We start from the raw sequence: 21831 nt of genomic DNA, 5'->3' as shown, positions 1-21831 counted from the left end.
AGTTTAAGACGGGGGCCAGTTCATGTGGTGAAGGTGGCTGGATCCCACATGGCTCACTGCATGGCTCTAGTCCCAGATCCAGTGGCATGAAAATCATGATGAACACTTATCCTTGTGTGACCAAAATCTCAGGAGAAATGGAGGAGAAGGGAGTGCATCGAGACCATCCCTCACAAGGGGTGCTTTCTCACTTTCCCTCTCTGTCTTCTCCTTAAAGTGCATATACCCTCGAGCAATTTTTTTTAAATAAAAGTTTAAAATGAAAAAAAAATCTATCTCTTGAAGAAGAAAATTACTTTAGGACACCAGTGCTACCTTTTGAGTACCAGTTCTCAACTGGCAATAGTCATTTGCGGTAAAGCATTGTCTTTAGTGTGTACCAACGCAAAGCTTTTGTGTAGTGATAAAGGCTCCTGACCATAGTCTCCAACGAAGACCATGTCAGGACCAGCAGGTGACATGGCGGTTAAAGCACTGGACACTCCCACATGGCCAACCATGGTTCGAGTCCCAGACCTAAGACAGGCAGTGAGATACAAAATTAATGAAGAAAAGCTAAGCACATTTAGGGATAATGTTTTCTATCAAGTGATTTAATTGTTTCACTAAAATTTAATAAAATTGTACCTCTATGAGTAAATGACCTTAAAAACACAGGGAGACTCCTGACAGTTACCTTTTTATGTCTTACCTTTGAGATCTTTCACAAAAGTTAGAGCTTAAACTGATGAGCCATCTGCCCCCACTTTGTTACTTAATACTGACAATGCTGATGAAGTGGCTTCACCAAGCCAAAAGAAATCCAACATTTCCTGCCAAGCTTTAGGTGAAAACCTACACCCTAATCAGATCAGGATGATAGTGCTTCAGAACTTGAGTGTACTGATAATATCATGTTTCTTCTTTATGTACTTGAACAAATTTATGAGGACAGATGGGGAATCGAGGAGCCACTTTTCATATTGAAATGTCATTTTGAAGTTAGCTTCTAAGAGCTGGTGTAAATTTTTGAGTCTGTATTGCGGGGAAAAGTGAACGATGATATCAAACTAAGGATATTATTAATCTCATATAACAAAAAGTTAAAACACAGTGTGCTTTACAAGGAAGTTTTTTCAATTTAACTAAAATAATGGAATGTATTTCATTATCTTTTTATGTTCTTAAAACTTTTCATTTGTAACTCTTCAAAGTCTATTTATTGTTTTTCATTTTAGCAAGCTATGCCTTCTCCAAAAGGGCAGTGTTCATAATTTCATTTTAAATTTGGATGCTTTTACTTGTCTGTAATCTAATGTTGTCTATAAACTCTCTCTGAACTCAGAGCCTCCCCAAGAGATGGAAAATCCACTTTCAGTCATCACTTATTTTGAACAATGCGATACTTTTTCTGTAGAATAAATCTAAAACTTCTATGGGTGAACTTCTGATCTCTGGTTTGTTATTTCCTCTTAAGCAAACTTTTAAATCCCCTCTCAGTAGATAAGTATATGCTTGGGAAAATAAAGCAGAAATTAAAATGGAAGGAAAACTTAGAATTTCATATTGCCTTTGTTCAGAAGAATTCCTAATAGTTTATATTGTTTAGTTCATTTATTCTGTCATGTCTAAGAAAAAGACATAATAAAATACATCCACATTTTGGTAGATTAAAAAAATCAGAAACCTGGAAATTAAGTGGTTTTCCCAAGCTTGTGGATTGAATGGAAAGCTAGAAATAAACCCAGGTCTGTTGACAGTAATCTTTCTGGTAGCTTAAGCTACCTAAATTAACTTTAAAAAGTCTCAAAATGTTGTGTAACCAACCCATTCTACAAAGTTCTTTTGGAACTATAAATACAAAATCAAGTAAAGCACAGTTCTGTGTTGTGGTTGGGGGTAGGGTGGAGGAAGTGAGTGGGAGTGAAGACAGATAATATGATATAATGGATCATTTTAACAGTGAGACGGGTGCCCCAATAGAGGTCCAGCATGCTCTGCGACTGTAGTGGAAGGAGCAAATATTAATTGCCACGATGGGGAAATACCAAGGAATGTTCCACTTGAGTTAAGAGTAGCTACAATAGTGTTGTTTTCAGGAAAAATAAAAAAATTAGCTCTGTTTCCAGTAATCAAAATGAATAGTGAGCACAGCTATTAGATGTACCTAATGATTTCGGTGCTGTTTATTGTTGCCTATTAGGTAAAATACTTGTAATAGTCTGGACGCATGTTTAGAAAGATTTGGAAAGCAGTTGAAGAAATTGCATTTCATGTGTCTCAAATACTAATTAAGTGACATTAGTGTTAACAATGGGGCATTATCTTCACTGGTATAATGGACTTAAGCATATAATTAATGTGAGCGTAGAATTCCCTGTTTCTCCTCATTTGTCTGGCCAGATTCTGTATTTGAACTTTCATTTCGGTTTCCTAGATTAGTGAATTTTGTTCTCTAAAGCCTTAGTGACATAAAGCCACAATGATGCTCTTTTTACCAACATTTTATTTATTAAAATTTGTAATCACCAGAACTGAATTGTTATAAAAAATACTATATGCTTCTTGGTTCTTCTGGTCACTAGAGGACATATTAATTATGATTCAAAAGTCATCTTTTGTAAGAAATTATCATGACATTTACGTTAGCTATTAAAATATGATTTTCAAATCTATAGAGCAAATTAAGCCATAGAAAAATGCAGCATAATTTGTAGGATCTGAATAGAAAGTTAGTGTGAACTTTTCAATGAGTTAATATTACTTTAACTTTGTACTGCTTTATAGAATTTAAAGTGATAACTTCCTGCAGGCCAGCAGACAGTATAGTGGTTAAGGTGCTGGATCCCACATGGCTGACTATGCGATTAGAATCCTGGACTCTGTGGTTTGAAAAACATGCCAAGTTTGAGGAGAAGGGACTATGATGTGGCTGTTCCCTGAGGGGGGGGGGAGGTTGCTTTTCTCTCTCTCTCTCTCTCTCTCTCTCTCTCTCTCTCTCTGTCTCTCCTACAAGTATACATGCCCTATGGCAAAAATCTTTTTAAAAAATCAATAAATAAAATAAGAAGAAAGAAAGAAAAGAAAAAGATAACTTCCTGGATTTTTAATAAATATATTTAATAAATATTTTGGTACCTAATTAATTTTCTTTAAGATAATAAAAACCCAGCATCTTGAAAGTAGTAGTTACCTGAGAGGCGCCTTATTAGTAATTAGTAATTAGTTTAAGGCTTCACATGGCTAGTGAGAAGACATGGCTCTCTTAAGATACTGTGGCCTCTTAGTATATTGTTAGTAAATATTAATGACCTAAAAGAGACTGGCAAAATATACCAGTTACAAATGGAATAAACACGTAATACATTTTGAAAGTGATCTATTCACATTACAATGAAGTCGAGCAGTCTTTTTTGAAAAAGTCATCTTTAAAATAAAACTATAGGATATGAAGCAACTAATGATGAGAAAATTGAGAGTAGTGCCTGTAGGGTAGAGAAAATAGGTATGAAGGCCTGAATGTGTAAGAGAGATTAACAGAGACCTGTAGCCTGGGTGAAACAAGGAAAATAATGGTAAGGCTAAAAAGGATTCAACTGGCAGACCCAAAAGAAATTTAAATTTTATTTAATGCACGGTAATATGCCTTTAAGACTTGCTAAGTGGGACAATAGTGTTGTGGAATTTAGTTTGTGTACATTGTGTCTGTGTGTGTGTGCTGTGTTTTGTTTTGTTTTGTTTTGTTATAGGTTGCATGCACTCACTGTCGAGACAGACAGACAGAAAGCAAGAAAACACTCTCCCAGGGAGATGGCCACGCTGCCATCCCTTCTCCATTCTCTTCTTGGGATTTTGGGCACACACATATGTGCGCCTGGTGTGAGTTCAAAGCCACAGGGTCCAAGACTCAAACCACAGTCAACTACGTGGGAGTCCAGCGATGTAACCATTATGCCAGCTGCTAGTCCCCACATGTGTGTGTTTTTAAATTTTGCCAAAGGGTACATGTACTAGCGTCAGAGAGAGAGACAGAGTGCTAAGTGAGAATGCACTCCTCATGGGGAATAATCAAACCACAATCCCTTCTCCATTTCTTTCTCCTTTTAGGATTCTGGGCACACATGCACACATGCTTGGAGTGTGTTTGAGCACTGGGTCCAGGACTCAAACTATGCAGTTGAACATGTGTAGATCTGGCCAGCTTAACTACCACACAATGGGCTTGCCCATGGATTTACTTTAAAAAATATATATTTATTTAATTTTTATTTATTATTATTATTTTTTAAAATAATGTGTTTTAAGGCCCATGTGCTCATTAGAGATAGAGAGATAGGAAAAGTGAGAAAGCAAGCCTCCAGGTCCAGGACTCAACCCACAGTTAGCTGTGTGGGAGTCCAACACCCCAACCACCACTCCACCTGCTAGCCCCTGGAATTTACTTTTTAAAGAGATAACTTTGGCTGCTAAAGAGCAAAGTTGGAAGGGGAAAGTAGAAGAAACAAGGAGGTCTCTCTGGAGGCCATTGCAGTAATCCAGTCAAGCAATAATGTTAATTAGAAAAGGATGATGGCAATGGAATTGAAAATAATCACATGAAGTAAGATATCTTTGAGAATTTACGTAGCCAGATCTTTTTATTGCTTTTGGGTACTAAGGAGGGGGAAGGATTTAAGGATGGTGTCCATATTTCTGTTTCATGTAATTGGTTGGGTAATAGAGTCATTTATTGTGAGAATGGATAGTTCTAGATGTGAGAAGCAGCATCATTTTTAAGCATGTTCAATATCAGCTGCTTTTGTGGTATGCTAGTGGAAGTTCCAATTATGTAAGACTGAAGTTCCCAAAAGAGGTTGATACCAAGAATACACATTTAGGAGTTACCAGAGTATAAATAATATTTAATGTTCTGTTAATAGATAAGGAAAAAATGAAAAAAAAATGGAGTTCTAAAAATGAATACCTGAGGAAATTTAACATTTGGGTAGCTAGTAGAAGAGGAGGAAATAATAAAGACTAAGAACAAGCAATCCGAGGACTAGGAGGAAACCAGGCTTGTAAAGAGAGAAAAGTGATTCCTTAAGAGATGATCACCCTGATCAGTTGTTGTCGAAAACTGAAATATGGATACAAAGTGTCCACTGGATTTGGTGACATGGAAGGCATAGGTGATGCATAGTGAGAGTTGCCAAGGTGTAGGGTGCTTAGAAACTGACTAGTCGGTAGATAATTAGTGAAAAAAACGTTGGAGACAGCACTAGCTAGAGGGAAATGTGGTAATGGATGGAGTAGGTTTGCTTCGGTTTGATTATGAGAGACATTAGATAATGTTCATTTACTAAAGGGAATTTGTGATAGAAAGGGGGAAGTAATGAGATAAACAGACAGCAACGAAATTAACCTAAGTAACATCTTTGACAAGTTAAAGAGGAGTGTAACAAGATACATTAGGTTAGGTTAGAAGCTAGAGTCTGACAGTCCATGTCTTCACATGGTGTGGTTTATGTCCTGGTGTTCTCCTCAAATATGAGAGTAATTCTTTTTTTTTTTAATTTTATTTATTCATTCATTCATTTATTTTAATTTGACCAGAAAATCACAAAGAGAGAGAGAAAGACAGAGAGAGAGGGAAAGTGAGAAAGCAAGCCATCAGGTCCAGTTCTTGAACCGTGGTTGACTATGTGGGAGTGTCCAGCACCTTAACCATCATGCCATCTGCTGGCCCTGAATAATTCTTATTTGCACTTAAGTAGATCCATGTTCAGGAAAAGATGAAGTACAAGAAAAACAGTATTTGAATCTCATCTGCACTAAGCAATTACTTGCCATTCTGCAAGGAATTCACTTTCCGAAAACTTTTTTTCTTTATTCATGACACAGCATGTGTGCACACATTTTAGCGAGAGAGATGAGCACCCTTCACAGGGTCTAGTCACACTGCAGCTCCCTCTTCTAGTTGTTCAGCCCGTCGGATCTTAGGCACTTGTGCATATGCTAGGCCTTAATACTCAAGAATTCCCAGTGCTACAGTGTTATTTCCATTCAGAATATAGCAAGAATTTGTTTCTTTTTTAACTATATTTATTTAAAATGCAAGGCTATCCCAGGGCATACTGGAGTGATACATGTTTGAATTATACCTTTAGAAATTAAAGGAGTATACTCTACATCCATTCAATTATTACCCCAAATCATTTATGAGTAATTAATATTCTTCCAAACTGGATAGTATCAGAAACTTTTGTTTTTTTAAACAAAATAATTCGTCTTTGACAAATAGAAAGTAATATCACTCGAGTAAGTTCTATATTGATTATTAGACTTTTATTAGGTAGGAGATATTGGACTATGAAAACATAAAATATCACATCTCTTTTCCACCATCACTGCCATCACCATCTCATTTAAGCTCTGATCTTCTGTTTGGAGAATTTAGGAAACTGCCACTACTTTCATTATCAGTAATGGGTTACTGGGGCCAGAAAATGGTGTATTGGCTACGTCGCTGGACTCCCACAGTTTGATCCCCGACACAGTGGCTTAAAACTCATACCAGGTACATGTGCATGCGTGCCCAAGATCCCAGGAGGAGAATAGAGAAGGTATTGCAGTATGGTCATTCCCCCTGGGAGGTGATTTCTCACTTTCCCTGTCATTCTCTTTCTCTCTCTCTCTCTCTCTCTCTCTCTGGAGAGCACACACACCCTAAGGCAAAAACCTCTAAAAATAAATAAATAAATAATGGGTTACATTCCAGTTTATTATTATTTTTTAATTCTGTGCATACATGATAGATTCTTATCATTCCAGGAAGAAGCTCTACTTCTGATGTACTAGACACACACAAGCCTCCATTCTCTCATCAGACCTTTCTTAACAAAGGGCTTAGTAAATCTATGGGATTTCTGTCCGTCAGAGACACACAGGATGAGGAAGATTATTTCAAAGACATTTCATCCGATAATAATTCTGGGCATGAAGATTCTGAAAACACTTGCTCCCTTTACCAGTTCAAAACTAGTGGTCCAGGAAATAAAATTATCTCCGGAACTGATGTGCTTCCCAAGAAGAAAATCTGGGCTTCATCCATGGACTTGCTTTGTACAGCTGACAAAGACTTGTCTTCTGGAGAGACTGGTAGACACAGATACTGTCACCCTGAGGCAGTAACAGTGCGGACTTTGACTGCTCCTAGAAAAAAAGAGTCAAGATATTCAGATGGAAGCATAGCCCTGGATATCTTTGGCCCCCAGAAAATGGATCCAATACATCCTACACGAGAATCGCCCACTTCCTCCGCAATATCAAGTGCTTTGGACCGAATCCGAGAGAGACAAAAGAAACTTCAGGTTCTAAGAGAAGCCATGAATGTAGAAGGTTAGTAATTTTGTGTGTGTTTCAGAGAGAACTGAATTGAAATATTTTAAATTGTCCTTTTAAATAAAGAAGGGTATGAAACCACTCCACTAGTTTTATTCTGTCAACCTCTGTATCCAGGTTAGTCTCTCATTTCATCTCTGTCAATTTCTGTTTTCCCTTCCACCAAGACCCTAATCAAAGATATTAACTACTTCTGAAAAGTCATCCTTACTAAACATGCCCAATTCAGTTACTTTATTCTCTTCCAATATTTGAAGTAGTATATTTAGATTGTACGCCTCTTGAGGGCAGGAGGCGTGTTTACTATGTTCTTTTAATTCTCCACACCACCGTCAAACATTTACTATCTCATGAGAGGATTTATGGAAGTGAATAGCAGTTATTCAAAAACCAACAATCCTGGGGGCCAGCAGGTGGCGTGGTGGTTGGAGTACTGGACTACCACATGGCTGACCACAGTTCAAGTCTCAGATGCAACAGCTTGAGAGTTATGTCAGGCGTGAGTGCATGGGTGCCCAGAATCCCAGGAGGAAAATGGAGGAGAAGGGATTGCAGCATGGCCATCTTCCACAGGGGAGTGGGGAGGGTGAGAGAGTTCTCATTCTCTCTCTCTCTGTCTCTTTCTGTGTGTCTCAGGCTAATGCAGGCCTCCTGTGGCAAAACAAAACAAAACAAAAACCCTAAAAAACAAAACAGCAATCTTGGGGAGGCAGAATAGTGTGATGGTGTACTTCTCAAACCACCAGCTATCTAAAGCACATTTTAGGGCACAACTCCAGAAGATTACAGTTTGTCCAGTTCTTTTAAAATAATAGTACTTAGGTTTATAGATTTTGATTAGCCTAGGTTTGAATGAGTTACTCCATTTAACTGTGATTTTTTTCTTCTGTGGCTGTGCTTGATCTCTCCAAATCTTAAGTTACCCTATCCATAAATGGACTTGCCAAAAATAAATTAATTAGGAAATGAATATAAAGCAGTTAATCAAATTATTACATTATTACCATGAGGAGTACACAAATAACTATAAATGGTACATTTTTATTAATCCAAGACAAAACTCTGTTTTAAAAATATCTGATTTAGGGACCAGCAGTTAGCGTAATGGCTATGTCTCTGGACTCCCATGTAGTTGACTGCAGTTCGAGTCCCGGACCCGGTGGCTTAAACTTAAACCGGGAGCCTGTGCCTGCATGCCCAAGATCCCGAGAGGAGAATGGAGGAGAAAGGTTTGCGGTGTGGCCATCCCACCTGGGGACTGATTTCTCACTTTCTGTCTCTCTGTCTTTCTGGTGAGCACATGCGCCCTATAGCAAAAACCTCTCCAAAAAAAAAAGAAAAAGAAAAAGAGAAAGAAAAAATATCTGATTTACACACAAGGTTCAATATATTGAATGAAATAAAACTATGTTCTAGACATATAGATTGAGGATATTTTTTGTATAAATAGATGTAAGAGAAAACAAATAAGAGAAAATTTTCAATCTAATCCTATACATCTTTTAAGTTTTTTTTTTAAGTTTATTTCTTCCATGAGAGAGACAGACAGACAGACAGACACCCCTAGCTGCGTCCTCATTCTGTGATCTTAACTTAGTCCCAGCCAGCTATTTTCTCAGGCATGTGCATGCTCAGTGTGATCGGGGAGATCCTGAGACATCACCCTGGTATCTTTTCCATGTGGATTCACTTGCTTTTCTGGTACACTATCTCCTGACCCCAGAATAAAATTCTGTAACTATCCTTGCCTTCTAGACAAACCCTGGGGACAAACCAGCGTTTTCTGTTTCAAACGAGAGGAGAATGGAGGAGAAAGGTTTGCGGTGTGGCCATCCCACCTGGGGACTGATTTCTCACTTTCTGTCTCTCTGTCTTTCTGGTGAGCACACGCGCCCTATAGCAAAAACCTCTCCAAAAAAAAAAGAAAAAGAAAAAGAGAAAGAAAAAATATCTGATTTACACACAAGGTTCAATATATTGAATGAAATAAAACTATGTTCTAGACATATAGATTGAGGATATTTTTTGTATAAATAGATGTAAGAGAAAACAAATAAGAGAAAATTTTCAATCTAATCCTATACATCTTTTAAGTTTTTTTTTTAAGTTTATTTCTTCCATGAGAGAGACAGACAGACAGACAGACACCCCTAGCTGCGTCCTCATTCTGTGATCTTAACTTAGTCCCAGCCAGCTATTTTCTCAGGCATGTGCATGCTCAGTGTGATCGGGGAGATCCTGAGACATCACCCTGGTATCTTTTCCATGTGGATTCACTTGCTTTTCTGGTACACTATCTCCTGACCCCAGAATAAAATTCTGTAACTATCCTTGCCTTCTAGACAAACCCTGGGGACAAACCAGCGTTTTCTGTTTCAAAGAGAGGAGTAACATAACTGAGTCACATTCATCTTTCTGGTCGTGTTTCAGTATAGTACATTTGCTTATAGATTGCCTTAAAAGTATTCTGCTGAAGGTCTTTTGTTCTGTTATTTAAGTTTTAAGCATATTCTGGAGCTGAACATACTCTGAGTTGTGCTTTACTTCTAGAAAAAGGAGCACTGCAATTTTTATTTTTCAATTCAGGAATTGTAATTTAGTAAAGAATTTTAAATTATGAAGGAAATTATTGAATATGTACTTAACCTTATAAATTGATATATAATATACTTTTTTGGTTTTTGCTTTAGGGTACATGTGCTCACTGGAGAGAGAGACAGAGAGAGAGGGAGAGTGAGAAATCACCCTCCAGGAGAATGGCCACACTGCAAACCCTTCTCCTCCATTCTCCTCTCAGGATATCGGGCATGCAAGCACACATGCCTGTTGTGATTTTTTTTTTTCCCAAGTCACTGGTCTGTATTCATACTGGTCAGCCATGTTAATCCTGCACCTTAACCACCACGCCACCTACTGACCCCTATGACATGCATTTTTAAAATCATTAGCCAACTTTATAAGATGATCAGATATAATCTTGGTGTGAAAGCTTTTAAAGGTAAGAAATAAAAAGTTAGAACTTTTTTCTTTTGCAAAATGTTACTATTTAGCTTTTAGAGTTGTGACAGCATGTTCTGTAGCTTATAAACCAAGTCTCCCCTTTCATGAGTTATATTTCATGTCTGTTTAGTATTGTACAATGGCTACCATATGAACAATAATTTAGACTGGTCTTCTATGAGCATGCCTCATACAAACATTTATAAGAAAATCTTGTGCATTATAAAGGGAAAATAAAAATAAAGACTCTCATGGTTCAAGTAGAACAGAGATAGTCTTGGAATATAAATGTATAGAGATACATGTCATTCTACATGACTAATGTATAAAGATACGTATCATTCTACATGACTATTCCTGTCATTTACCAGGTGAGTTATGTCTGTTCTTAAAACATGAATATTAAAAATAAAATAATAATTTCTAATGTTTTCATATCTGATCTAGCTTCAAAGATTATTTGCCATAATGTTTGATAGATTAATAGTAATACTGTTTAGTGAAGTTTAAGGAACCTTTTTGGTAAAACTTAAACCTTGGTTTGAGAGTTAAATAGGAAAGAAATGAAACAGTAATGAAAATATGTCTAATCTGTTAAATGGTGGTCTAAGTCTATTTAATATATTTTATGTGACAAGGTACTTTTTCTTATTACTGATAATAAGAGGTATTGTAGCATATGATCCTATCGTCTTCTCAGGTGATTTGTACACATATGCGTTGAGGCAATTCAGATAGACCAACCTGCTTCTAAATATGATTATGTATCTGCAAAGATGATGCATAATCTTGAAAGAGCTTTATTTGTTTAAAAAGTAACTAGTTATGGTACATCATTTCCAGATTTGGAAATTTTAGATTTGTTGCAAGTGATATGAGAACAAAATATTTTGAGTTATTTGATATACAACAGTTTCTATCTTAAAATCTTTCTTTTCTATTATAGGGTTTTCTTTTTTTTTTTCATTTTACCAGTTTTTAATAAGAATGGTATATAAGATTATTTCACTCCTGCATCTTCTTGATTGTTTCTTCCTTATATTTGCCCTTTTCCTTTCCTACTTGGCGAGACTTGGCTTTCCATTCAAGGATCTTTTTGTGGTCTTTGTCCAGCTTTAGTCTAGTGATAACCACCTCGCTGGGGTGAATCCCCACATGGACCGCTGTGCCATTAGCCTTTCCTGCTGTACCCGCTCCATATAGATGACATATTTCTTCCTGTACACTCGGACCACTTTGCCAATTTGCTGCCCTTTATAGTGTCCTCGCACAACCTGAACTTCATCGTCCTTTCGGATGGGCATAGATCGCACATTGTACTTCTGCCTCAGCTCTTTGGAAAGGGGGGAAGACATTATCTTCCTTCAAATGTGGGAAGGTGCATTGAAATGCCTTTTACGGTTCTTGCTTCAGTCAGAAGTCACGAAAGGATTAAACTTCATTTTGGCCACTGCCGCTCCAGCGATGGCCGCAAAAGAGGGTATTATAGGGTTTTCAAAAGCATTTGCCAACACAGAAAACTTACCTCTTATTTACCAAAGACCACTTTACAACCAAATTAAACAAAATCTGAAAATGTTGTTTATTATGGAACCTCCATTATTATATAGTGACTTGCAAGTACATATAAATTGTTCGCTTTAGACCAAAGGCATTATTTTTTTTAAGTATTATTTTATTTAACTTTATTTACTTATTTATTCATTTTAATTTTACCAGAATTAGAGAAAGGACAAGAGAGAGAGAAAGTGAGAAAGCAAGCGACCAGGTCCAGGACTTGAACCACGGTCAGCCATGTGGGAGTCCAGTGCCCTTAAACACCACGCCACCTGCTGGCCTTTAAAGGCATTATTTAAAAGGAATATTGATGTTTTAAATGACAAAGAAATACTTTTTAGTTGAGTAACTTGCTGGTTTTGTGCTGTCTTTTCCTAAAGATGAGGTAATTTGTGTTAGCTATACAAAGAAAAGTGCAGATTGTGGATATGAAGATTTTTACTAATATACCAAAAAGAGAAAATAGAAAAGACTGTAAATTCCTTTTATCTCATTTAATTCTCATGAAAAGTAGGCTCCATAGATTTCTTTCATGTGCTAAATCAACTAGAACAGTGCATGTCACTAATGTACACACTTCTTTCTTTTTAAATATTTGTGTTTTAAGATAAATGTCTGTACAGTTTTAGTGATCTTTAAATTTGGCAGTTGCTAATGGATTGCAGTAACTTCGGAACTAGAAGAGATTTTAGAGCACATCTTAAAATATTCCTGAGCTTGTGAATGTACCCAAAATCACCTAACTAGTTAATGATAGAGTATCCATTATTTGGGAGATTGTAGATTTTCATCATTGATTTTTTCTTTTCCAGTCTAAGGATGTCCCACTACATGATCACTTCTAAATTTTTAAATTTTTCTTCTGTAATTTTGCTTTAGGATATGTGTGCTCAATAGAGAGAAAGAAAGGGGTGGGGGAGGAAAGAACGCACTCCTGGAGAGGATGTCCATACTGCAATCCCTTCTCCTCCATTTTCCTCTTGGGATTTTGGGTTTGCATGCACACATGTCCTGAGTGTTTTTCAAGTCATGGGTTTGGGACTTGAACCACAGTTGGCCATGTGGATTCCAGCTACTTTAACCACAGCCAACTGCCCCCAGCTGGCCTGTTACTTCTAACTTTCAAAAACAGATGTGTTCCAGTGTTCATTGAACTAATGTAACAATCAGAAGAGAAAAGTTTCCAAAATTCAGTTTGTCCTTCAGAGAATGCAAGGAGGGCCACTGAATTAATAGAAAACACAGTTGTTTCCCTTGGCCTCGGAGGAATAACCCTTTCCTTCCCTTAGCCCAGGCCTCGTCCTCTTGAAGGGAGCTTTTATACCTACATCATCTCCACTAGGTCTCCTCGGCTGTCTGTCTATATCAACCGGCCTATGAACACAGAGGTGACCAGACCTTAAAATCATGAAGTTTAGAACTGGAAAGCATCTGGATACCATTGAAACCAAACAGCTCATTTTCAGAGGCCCAGGAAAGTAGTTTGCCAAAGAAGATACATAATTCATAACAGAGCTATTATTATGAATCCAGGTCTCTCGGGCCTCATCTAAGATCCTTCCACTCTGCTCTCCCAATTTCAAGGGACAGATACATTTCAGATATATCGTTGAGAAGACTATTGTACTTCCTGGAAAGTGGGACATTCGACTAACTGCCTTAGAAATGCCTTAAGTGTCTCTTTAACGAAATCGTAGAATTTTTAATGCACTGAAACAAATTAATATTTTGAAAGAAAGGCTGAAATGAGGCACATTTTGTCCGTTGCAGTAAAGCCTGCTGTGTGGGGGTCGAGGCGGAGCATCGTTATGGTGTGTACTCTGTTGTGGTAGACGGTGTTGTGGTGCACTTTCACTGTGGTAGCATTTTTAAGGTAGTAAATCCTGGTAACTGGTGAGATAAGGGAATAAATGAGCAAAAAGTAAGGATTGGCATTAAGTGCTCTAATTTCTTCGGAGGAAAAAAGTGCGAAGGTTAGAAACAAAAGAGATACCATGAAAGAAACTGTAGTTGAAGTTTGACAATTATAAATAACAGGTAATGATGATTATTAACACTTAACCTTCCCAGTGCTTCTCGATGTACATAAAACATGGGAAAGGTTGTGAAAGAAACACACCAAGTTTCTTTCGTGGAAACTATTGGCTTGTTGGGAAATTCATGATGCAGTTTTCATAGAAACACATGGGAAAATACGGCATGACTTTCCTGGCAACCTTAAAGGTTTAACATTTGATGGCACCTTTTTATTCTTTTTAATTCTTCCTTTTTTTCACTTCAGCATAGGACTGTATAATTCTACTCTATTCTTTTCCTCCTTATTGCCAGTATTTTCTTTTCTGCCTCTTTCTGTCCCACCTCAAGATGTGAGAAGTTGTCTGTTTTCTAACAGGAGTTTCTGACAAATGTCCCTGCCTCTCTTTAAATGTAATTAGCATACACGCCCTGTCCATGGCTCTGTGGGTTGGCAACAGATTCCTGATTATGAGAGAGTGACTTGGAACCGGTACTGTGAGTATGGTATGAGCAGTACTCCCACACCCTGGGTGGGGACCATGAACATCAATTTGCTTCCAACAGTCGAAACTCCTCTGCATTCTGCACAATACCAGAAAAACAGATAGAACTGATTTCTGCAAAAGTGACCACAGTGAACGTTGTTTCTGCAGTGAGTCATTAATCAGTCTACTTCATGTTAAAACTAAATAATGTGTCCTCCTTTCTCGTACTGTCATCTCTGCTCCTCGCCTTGTTTTACTGTCCTGTGACTGCCCTGTGAATGCTGCCTCAACTCCAGTTGTGCAACTAGAATATATAAACACTCAAGTATGTGAGCAGGTTCTCACTACCGAGGCACCTTAATGTTTCATTTGTGAAGATTGAATTTAAAGGTTCACACTTTTATAGCTATATTTAAGAAAAGCAAGAACATTGGGGACCAGCAGATGGATACAATGCTGGACTCCCATGTAGTCAACCGCTGTTCAAGTCCCAGACCCAGTTGCTTAAACTGACGCTGGGCACGTGTGCGTGAATGCCCAAGATCCCAAGAGGAGAATGGAGGAGAAGGGATTACGGCGTGGCCATCTCCCCGAGGGGGTGATTTCTCGCTTTCTGTCTCTCTGTCTTTCTGGCAAGTACACATGCCCTATAGCAAAAAAAAAAAAAAAAAAACTTCTCAAAAAAATTTTAAAAAACAAAAGCAAGAATGTGAATTCATAAATGTTATAGTTCATCATGTGGGATACTTTTTACAGAGAGACATAGATTTAAAAAAAAAAAAAATAAAGAAAAAACTTACTTGGGGTGCCAGCAAGTGGCATGGTTGCTGAGGCACTGGACTCCTACATGGCTGACTATGGTTTGAGTTCCAGACCTGGTGGCTTGCTTTCTCACTTTCTCTTTCTCTCTCTCTCTGGTTAAATTAAAAACTAAGTAATAAATAAAACTAAATTAATCATTGTTTAAAAAGAAATACAACTTATTTGGCACCAAGTGGTCACTGGGCAGGGCTAGATCCCACATGACCGACTAGGCAGTTCAAGTCCCAGACCCAGTGACTTGTAAAACATGCTAGGCATGTGTACATGCATGCCCAAGATCCCCAAAAGAGAAATGAAGGCAAAGGGATTGAAGTGTGATTATCCCCCAAGGGGGTGGTGCATTCTCAATTTCCTTCTCTGTCTCTGTCTCTGTCTCTCTCTCTGTCTTTCTAACTCTTTCCAGTAGGCAGTCATGCCTCTGTAGCAAATTAAAAAAGAAAATGACTATCAAAGCATCCAGGCATTGCCTGGCTCAGTAATCTGTCTCATCTTCCTGGTTTAAGATAATACTTTATGTTTTTCATTGAAATGATTTCTCGGGGTAACCTCATAGTCTAGTGGTTAAGGGATCCAGTTCCCACATAGCTGTCATGGTTTGGATCCCAGCTCCAGTGGCTGAAAAACACATTGGGGATGTGTGCTTGCATGCCGCAAATCACAATGGGATAGAGAAATTATGAAGACAAGATTGCAGCATGACCATTGATGGGGTGCTTTCTCCCTCTCTCTTTCTCTTTCTCTGTCTCTAGCAAGTGCACATGCCCTCCAATAACTGAAAAGAAAAAGAAATTATTTCTTCTGAACAGTTTCTCCTCCATAGACCTCATAAATTTGCCCTGGTCTCATTCATAGCTTTAACTTGAGGACCTTGCTTCTCTATATGTACTATATTGTAGAATGTCATGATAGACATGCATATATATATACATATATATGAGAGAGACTTAAATAATAGGCATGCAGTAAGTGTTTGCTAACATAAACTGATATTTACAATGTGGTTACTAAAGATTTTAGTTTACTTGGTGTTGCTATTTCAAATATAGGATACAACAATATTCTCTGGTGAATTATTTAGGGAGGAAAAACTTGACCTCTTTCTCCCTTGTTTTGCTCACCTGTGGGAGTAAAGTCATGTAATTGTCTATTATAACCTAAACAATGAATAGCAAGTGCAATCAATTTCCTATTGAATGTTGTACTCTTCCAAGGTTTCAGAAAGAACAGTGAAATCCTAACAACAGAGAAACCTGTAAAGTACTGGACCGGTGGGACAGCGAACCTAGATCCTAGTCACGGCCCAGATCTGTGGCCATTAAATCACACGAGACTCCCATGGAGGAAACTGGAGACCATTCCCTCTTCTCGCTGTTCCTGCTCTGCACAAATTTTCCTCTATGGAGTGATATACGATTTATAGGATGTTTTTCCATATCTTTTTCTTTACTTGCATATATTCACAGTTAAGTTTTGTTCCTCCAGGTTAAAACTATTCGCCATGTCTATTGCTCAAGAGATTTTAGAACACATTCTACTAAATGCACTGTGATGTAATACAGCCTACACTGGCTCTAATGAAAACATAATAGGTGTACTCTCTGATCTCCAGAAATTAATTTCCTGCAAAGGAAGCATAGAGAACACTTAATCTATAAATACATTGTGCTATAATTTGTGTTTTATTGCTTTGTTTCAAAATCGAAACATTTTATTTATTAGGACCCATATCCTTAAAAATATGAGGTTTCTAAATGTTTCATAGTTCTGGCTATAAAAGCAGTCATAGTTCATTTTAGTTCAGTTCTCTTTGATACTTGTATCTGTAACCTGAGTCAGGTATTAAACGTAAAGAAATACCAAACTGAAAGTGGTTATTTAACTCCTGTTGTTGCAATTGTCTGAGTCTCTTTCTGCATATTACCTGTCTGAGCTTGAATATGTGTCACTTGTAATGGTGTTTTTAGATGATAGTTTGTGCTGGCTTAGATTCATTTTAATATGAAGATTGTAGACTTGAATGTTCTAAAATAGCTTTATGTAAGCCCAGGATAGTATGCAAATTTTCATCGTCAGAATTTGATCTCCTGAACACTTAAAAAATCATGTTTGTGATCACATGCCACAGTTTTATATGTTTAAAGTATTAACTGTGTTAAGTGACAGTGGAAATGGTGATGCTTATTTATCAAGAACTGAAAATATATACTAATATATTGGAAAACTTGTTTTTTTATTGTTGCTTTATAAGTGGAGTCAATATGATATTAGAGTCAGTGTGAATTTTGTTCAAAGGATAAGAATACACTTGAAAGATAATATTTGTTAGATTTCCATTCTAACAACAACAACAACAAAAAAAGTATACTCTTAATTGTGGTAAAATTCTCCTAGAAAGTAAAGGAGAGAAAGTGGGAGATGGTCACACTACAATCCTTTTTCCTTTGTTTCTCCAACTTGTCAGAATTTGGGACATACACACACATGTTCCTAGCATGTTTCTCAAGCCACCATGATGAGGATTTGCATTGTAATCAGCCATGTGGGATCCGGCTTTCTATGCACAGTAGTAAACCTCTGCACTGTAGGACAGGCCCCAAAGCTTAATACTTTAAGCTACTCTTCTTTTTTAATTTTTATTTTAACTTTATTTATTATTACTGTTTTCCAATTTGATCAGAGAGACACAGAGAGAGAGGGAAAATGAGAAAGCAAGTCACCATGTCCAGGACTTGAACCGTGGTTGGCCATGTGAGAGTCCAACACACTTAGTCACTGCGCCACCTGCTGGCCCCAAGCTATTCTTCTTTTGCTCTTATTCTTTTTGTTCTCTTGTAACTAGTCTACAAAAGTTTTTGTTGTCGGAAGAATGTGTTTTGTGTTTGTACACATATATTCATGCACATCCAATTTCATGCCTTTTTTTTTTTTTGGTGGCATGTGTCTGGGCTGATTTTACCCTCCTGTTTGGTCTTTCATACTCATTAGTATTTCTAACACTGAAATTTATTTTCTGCATCTGAGAACTCAGTAATCTGAGAAAGTCAAAAAGGAGGAAATTGTCTAGTGAGATGAGAAATAATTGTGGCTCTACATGGACCGTAGTACACTGACTTGTACATGGTATGCTTCATTTAGATATGCAGTCATTTAGCAGAGAAAATAAATCTTCAAACCAACAGATATTAAGACTACTTTTATACCACAAAAGGGAAATAATTCAGTTCTGCAATTATGAAAATGATAGCTTAGAATTTTTGCTCTTAAAATTATAACATTGCAGTGAAGATGGCCATGTATGGATTTTATTTTTTAAATTATTTGAATATTCCTAATAGGTTCATTGCACATAATTCAAGAGTTTTGGCATTCAGAAAACTTTGTAAAATTCTATAAATTTATAGGTAGGTGCTTCTTTTTGATGGAAAAGGGCAAAAAAAAAAGGCAGATTGACACTTTGTAGCTAAAATAACAATTACCAAGTTGTTGATACTGAGAATTGGATACATGAGGATTTATCGTCCTCTTTGTGTTTATGTCTGTTTGGAAGTTTTCTTAACAGTTTTTTAATAATCACCTGATTAATACCATATTTTGGGAATCTGGGCTTAATCTAATATGCTAGCCTTATACACTCAAATATAGAAAGAAATCAATTTGTGGTGCCTGGATCCTCCAGAAAGAATTGTGAATAATGTTAGGATACCTCATTGCAAATTAGGTATTACTCCTCTTCTGTAGACCAAAACAGAAAAAAAAAACCAAAAAACCTCTTCTATGTGGTTAGTTACTGGCTATCTTTTTGTAGGTCATCTCAGAGAGCCAAGAAATGTTCCTACCTAAATAATCTATTAACGTGAAAAATGGGCCTGTCCATGTATACCATTGCAAAATGTTCTTAGTAAAAGACACTTAACTTGATAATTTCTGAAACCATTAAGTTCTTGTTTAATTCAGACACAGAGCCTGTGCTAATAAAGCTAACCTTTCTTGGAAGCATGACTGAATACTAAATTTTGGCTGAGAACTTTAATCTGATTATAACCTTTTTGTAAGCTTGACTGAGTAGTAAATATTGCTTGGGAATTTTAATCTAGTTAGATCTGTCATGCCATGACATGAAAGGAACGTAGCTAGCAACATTTTAAAACATACACTCCAAAATACAACAAGTTTATGAAAAAGAATCCTACAACTTCAATTAACATAGATACCCCTCCCCAGCCTTGGGAGAACGGAAAGTTTCCCTGCCCCCTGGTGGTCATCCAGTTGTGTTTCTGGAGTGCCCATGCTGTTACTGTTACTAACAAGGTAATGCCTCCCTTCCCCTCGCTGTGACACCAACATTTACAGACCAATAGCTCATCAAAGGAAGATGATGCATTATAAAATTTTAAGAGAGGTTGGTTGAAGTTGTATTTATTTGTCTCAGAGAAGGAACCCAGATATTTAAAAGTTTACTTGCTGATATCCAAGTAAACAGAAGAAACAAGAGAACAAAACAGAGGCTAGTAAGAGAGATGAAACATGGACACATGAGACAATATAAGAACAATGTTAAAGCACCACCAGAGAACAGAAATTCAGATGAAAACTGACACAGTCTCAAGCCACTTTGAAAAAATAGTTATGAAACAGTAAATTCATTTATTGCTTAATATGAAGTATGAAGTTGTTATTGCAGGGTATGACATCCGAGAGCCTGCAAGTTCTCCCCTCAGTTTACTGAAGTTTACTGAATAGGCTTATTGATTTCCTACAGTGTATGTGTGTGTGTGTGAGAGAGAGAGAGAGAGACTTCTCCATTTCTTTGTAAGGTATTAAAATTTTACTGTCTCAGGACCAGCAGATGGCGGGGTGGTTAAGGTACTAAACTCACACATGGCCCATTGCAATTAGAGCCCCAGGAAAACCGACTTGAAAATTACACCTAGCACATGCACTTGCTTGCAAAATCTTGAGAGGAGAATGAAGGAGAAGGGATTGTGGCATGGCCATCCTCCCCCCCCCACCCCCCCAGGGAGGGGTGGTGTTGGTGTTGATTTCTCTTTCTCTTTCTCTGTTTCTTTCCAGAGAGTGTAGTCGCCTTATAGCAAAAACCTAAAAAAAATTAAAAGCTTACTCTCTCTTTATATTGGTCCTCTCATTAGCTTTGGTTTTACTGTCCTGTATGTTGCAATTCCAGGTTTCTAGTTTGGTTGAGTGTCCTTAGAAAAGCTCCTCAAAAATTTAGCATGAGAGTTCTGTAACAATAAAACTAAGAAATTTTGGCATCCCTTGAAAACAGCAGTTCTTTCTAAGAAACTGCTTAACTTGTGTATAATGTACTATGTTCATTAAATTTAAAGTGCCATCAGTGGGATTGCTTTCAGTCTTTTACACTCCTCAGATCATATTTATAGTAAACCAGAGTATTTTTTTTAAGAATTATTTTATTTAACTTTGTTTTTCCATTTAAATTTGACCAGAGAGAGACAGAGTGAGAGAGAGGGGGCAGAGGAAAAGTGTGAGAAAGCATGCCACCAGATCCAGGACTCAAACTGCAGTTGGCCTATGGGAGTCCAGCACCCTTAACCACCATACCACCTGCCGGCCCCAACCAGAGTATATTTTAAGTTCTTCATTTTGCCATGAGACTTCCCTGCAGTAGAATGCAATCATTTAGAAAAAAAAAAATAATAAAAGTACTGGTAAAGACTTTGGTTTTCAGTTCTAAAACTCTTTCCACTAATGATAGCATTACTTGCTGTTTGTGTTCATTACACACAAAGCTGCAGAGTCTGCTGCACTATGCCTGGTTCTCCGGCAAGCCCATGGCCAGCCATCTATCTCATCTCTCCCATTCATTTAAATCATTTTCTCAGCATGACCTCTCAGTCCTAGCCCGTCATCCCCTGGGTCATATGGTGTCATTTAACTATTTTATTTCTTTTACTTATAAGAACTTCTGTTGAACACCTTCTAGCACAGGAAATAATTCGTTCCATAAAGTTCTTGTCTTCAAGCTGCAGACTTCTAAAACAGAATGCGTTACCTACCTTGATTATCTGCAGCTGTACATCCCACGTCGCTCCTCAATTCTAGATATTTCCCGTGGTCTACTTTCTCTGGTGTCAAGAAAAGGCCACAAAGCAATTTTGGTCAATTCCACTAAAATTTATGCATTCTAGCTTAAGGAAAATCCTCATGGCTACATGAAAGCTTCCATATGGTTTTTGCTGACCCCTGTGATGTTCTTCACAGCAGAATTTCTTTACTCTTCCTAAGCTCCAGCCAGACAGGCTCCCGGGAAGTGATTCGTTTTTACTTCCAGGCAATTTTCAGATATGAGTATCTTGAGATTCCCTCTGTGTTTTCATACTTTCCCTTGTACATCACTTATTCCTCTTCAGAAGAAACAGTTTTACTGTTCCCCAAACTAGCCATCTGTGCTTTTTCCCAATCTCTTTTCTTCGGCACATTTTTTTCATCAGTTTTTCCCACTACCATTTGTAACTTCAAACTCACCTCCTCAGCAGGCTTGCTATCTGCTAACAGTCTACTGAGCCAAAAGGATTCCAATAACTCTATTTTTTTTTTTTTTTTGGAGAGATTT

At 37.4% G+C, this 21831-nt stretch overlaps 1 protein-coding gene and 1 pseudogene across 9 annotated transcripts in view; one reads left to right on the top strand and one right to left on the bottom strand.

The window, feature by feature from the left end:
* The window catches only part of PTPN13 (protein tyrosine phosphatase non-receptor type 13), a 217226-nt gene that overhangs the window by 92464 nt on the left and 102931 nt on the right, over window positions 1-21831 (top strand). For 8 of the 9 annotated variants that reach the window (XM_027769869.1, XM_027769867.1, XM_027769870.1 and 5 more), the window contains exon 7: window positions 6790-7356. The exons of the other annotated variant lie outside the window; for it this stretch is intronic. In XM_027769869.1, coding sequence (XP_027625670.1) covers window positions 6790-7356 — 567 coding nt within the window. The remainder of the gene's footprint in view (window positions 1-6789; window positions 7357-21831) is intronic. 9 annotated transcript variants of the gene reach the window in all.
* On the bottom strand, window positions 11365-11866 carry LOC106734331 (60S ribosomal protein L26-like; annotated as a pseudogene).

This window comes from Tupaia chinensis, unplaced genomic scaffold, assembly GCF_000334495.1.
Source record: "Tupaia chinensis unplaced genomic scaffold, TupChi_1.0 Scaffold000094_1, whole genome shotgun sequence".
NCBI lineage: Eukaryota > Metazoa > Chordata > Mammalia > Scandentia > Tupaiidae > Tupaia > Tupaia belangeri.
This window is presented reverse-complemented; position numbering and strand designations above follow the sequence as displayed.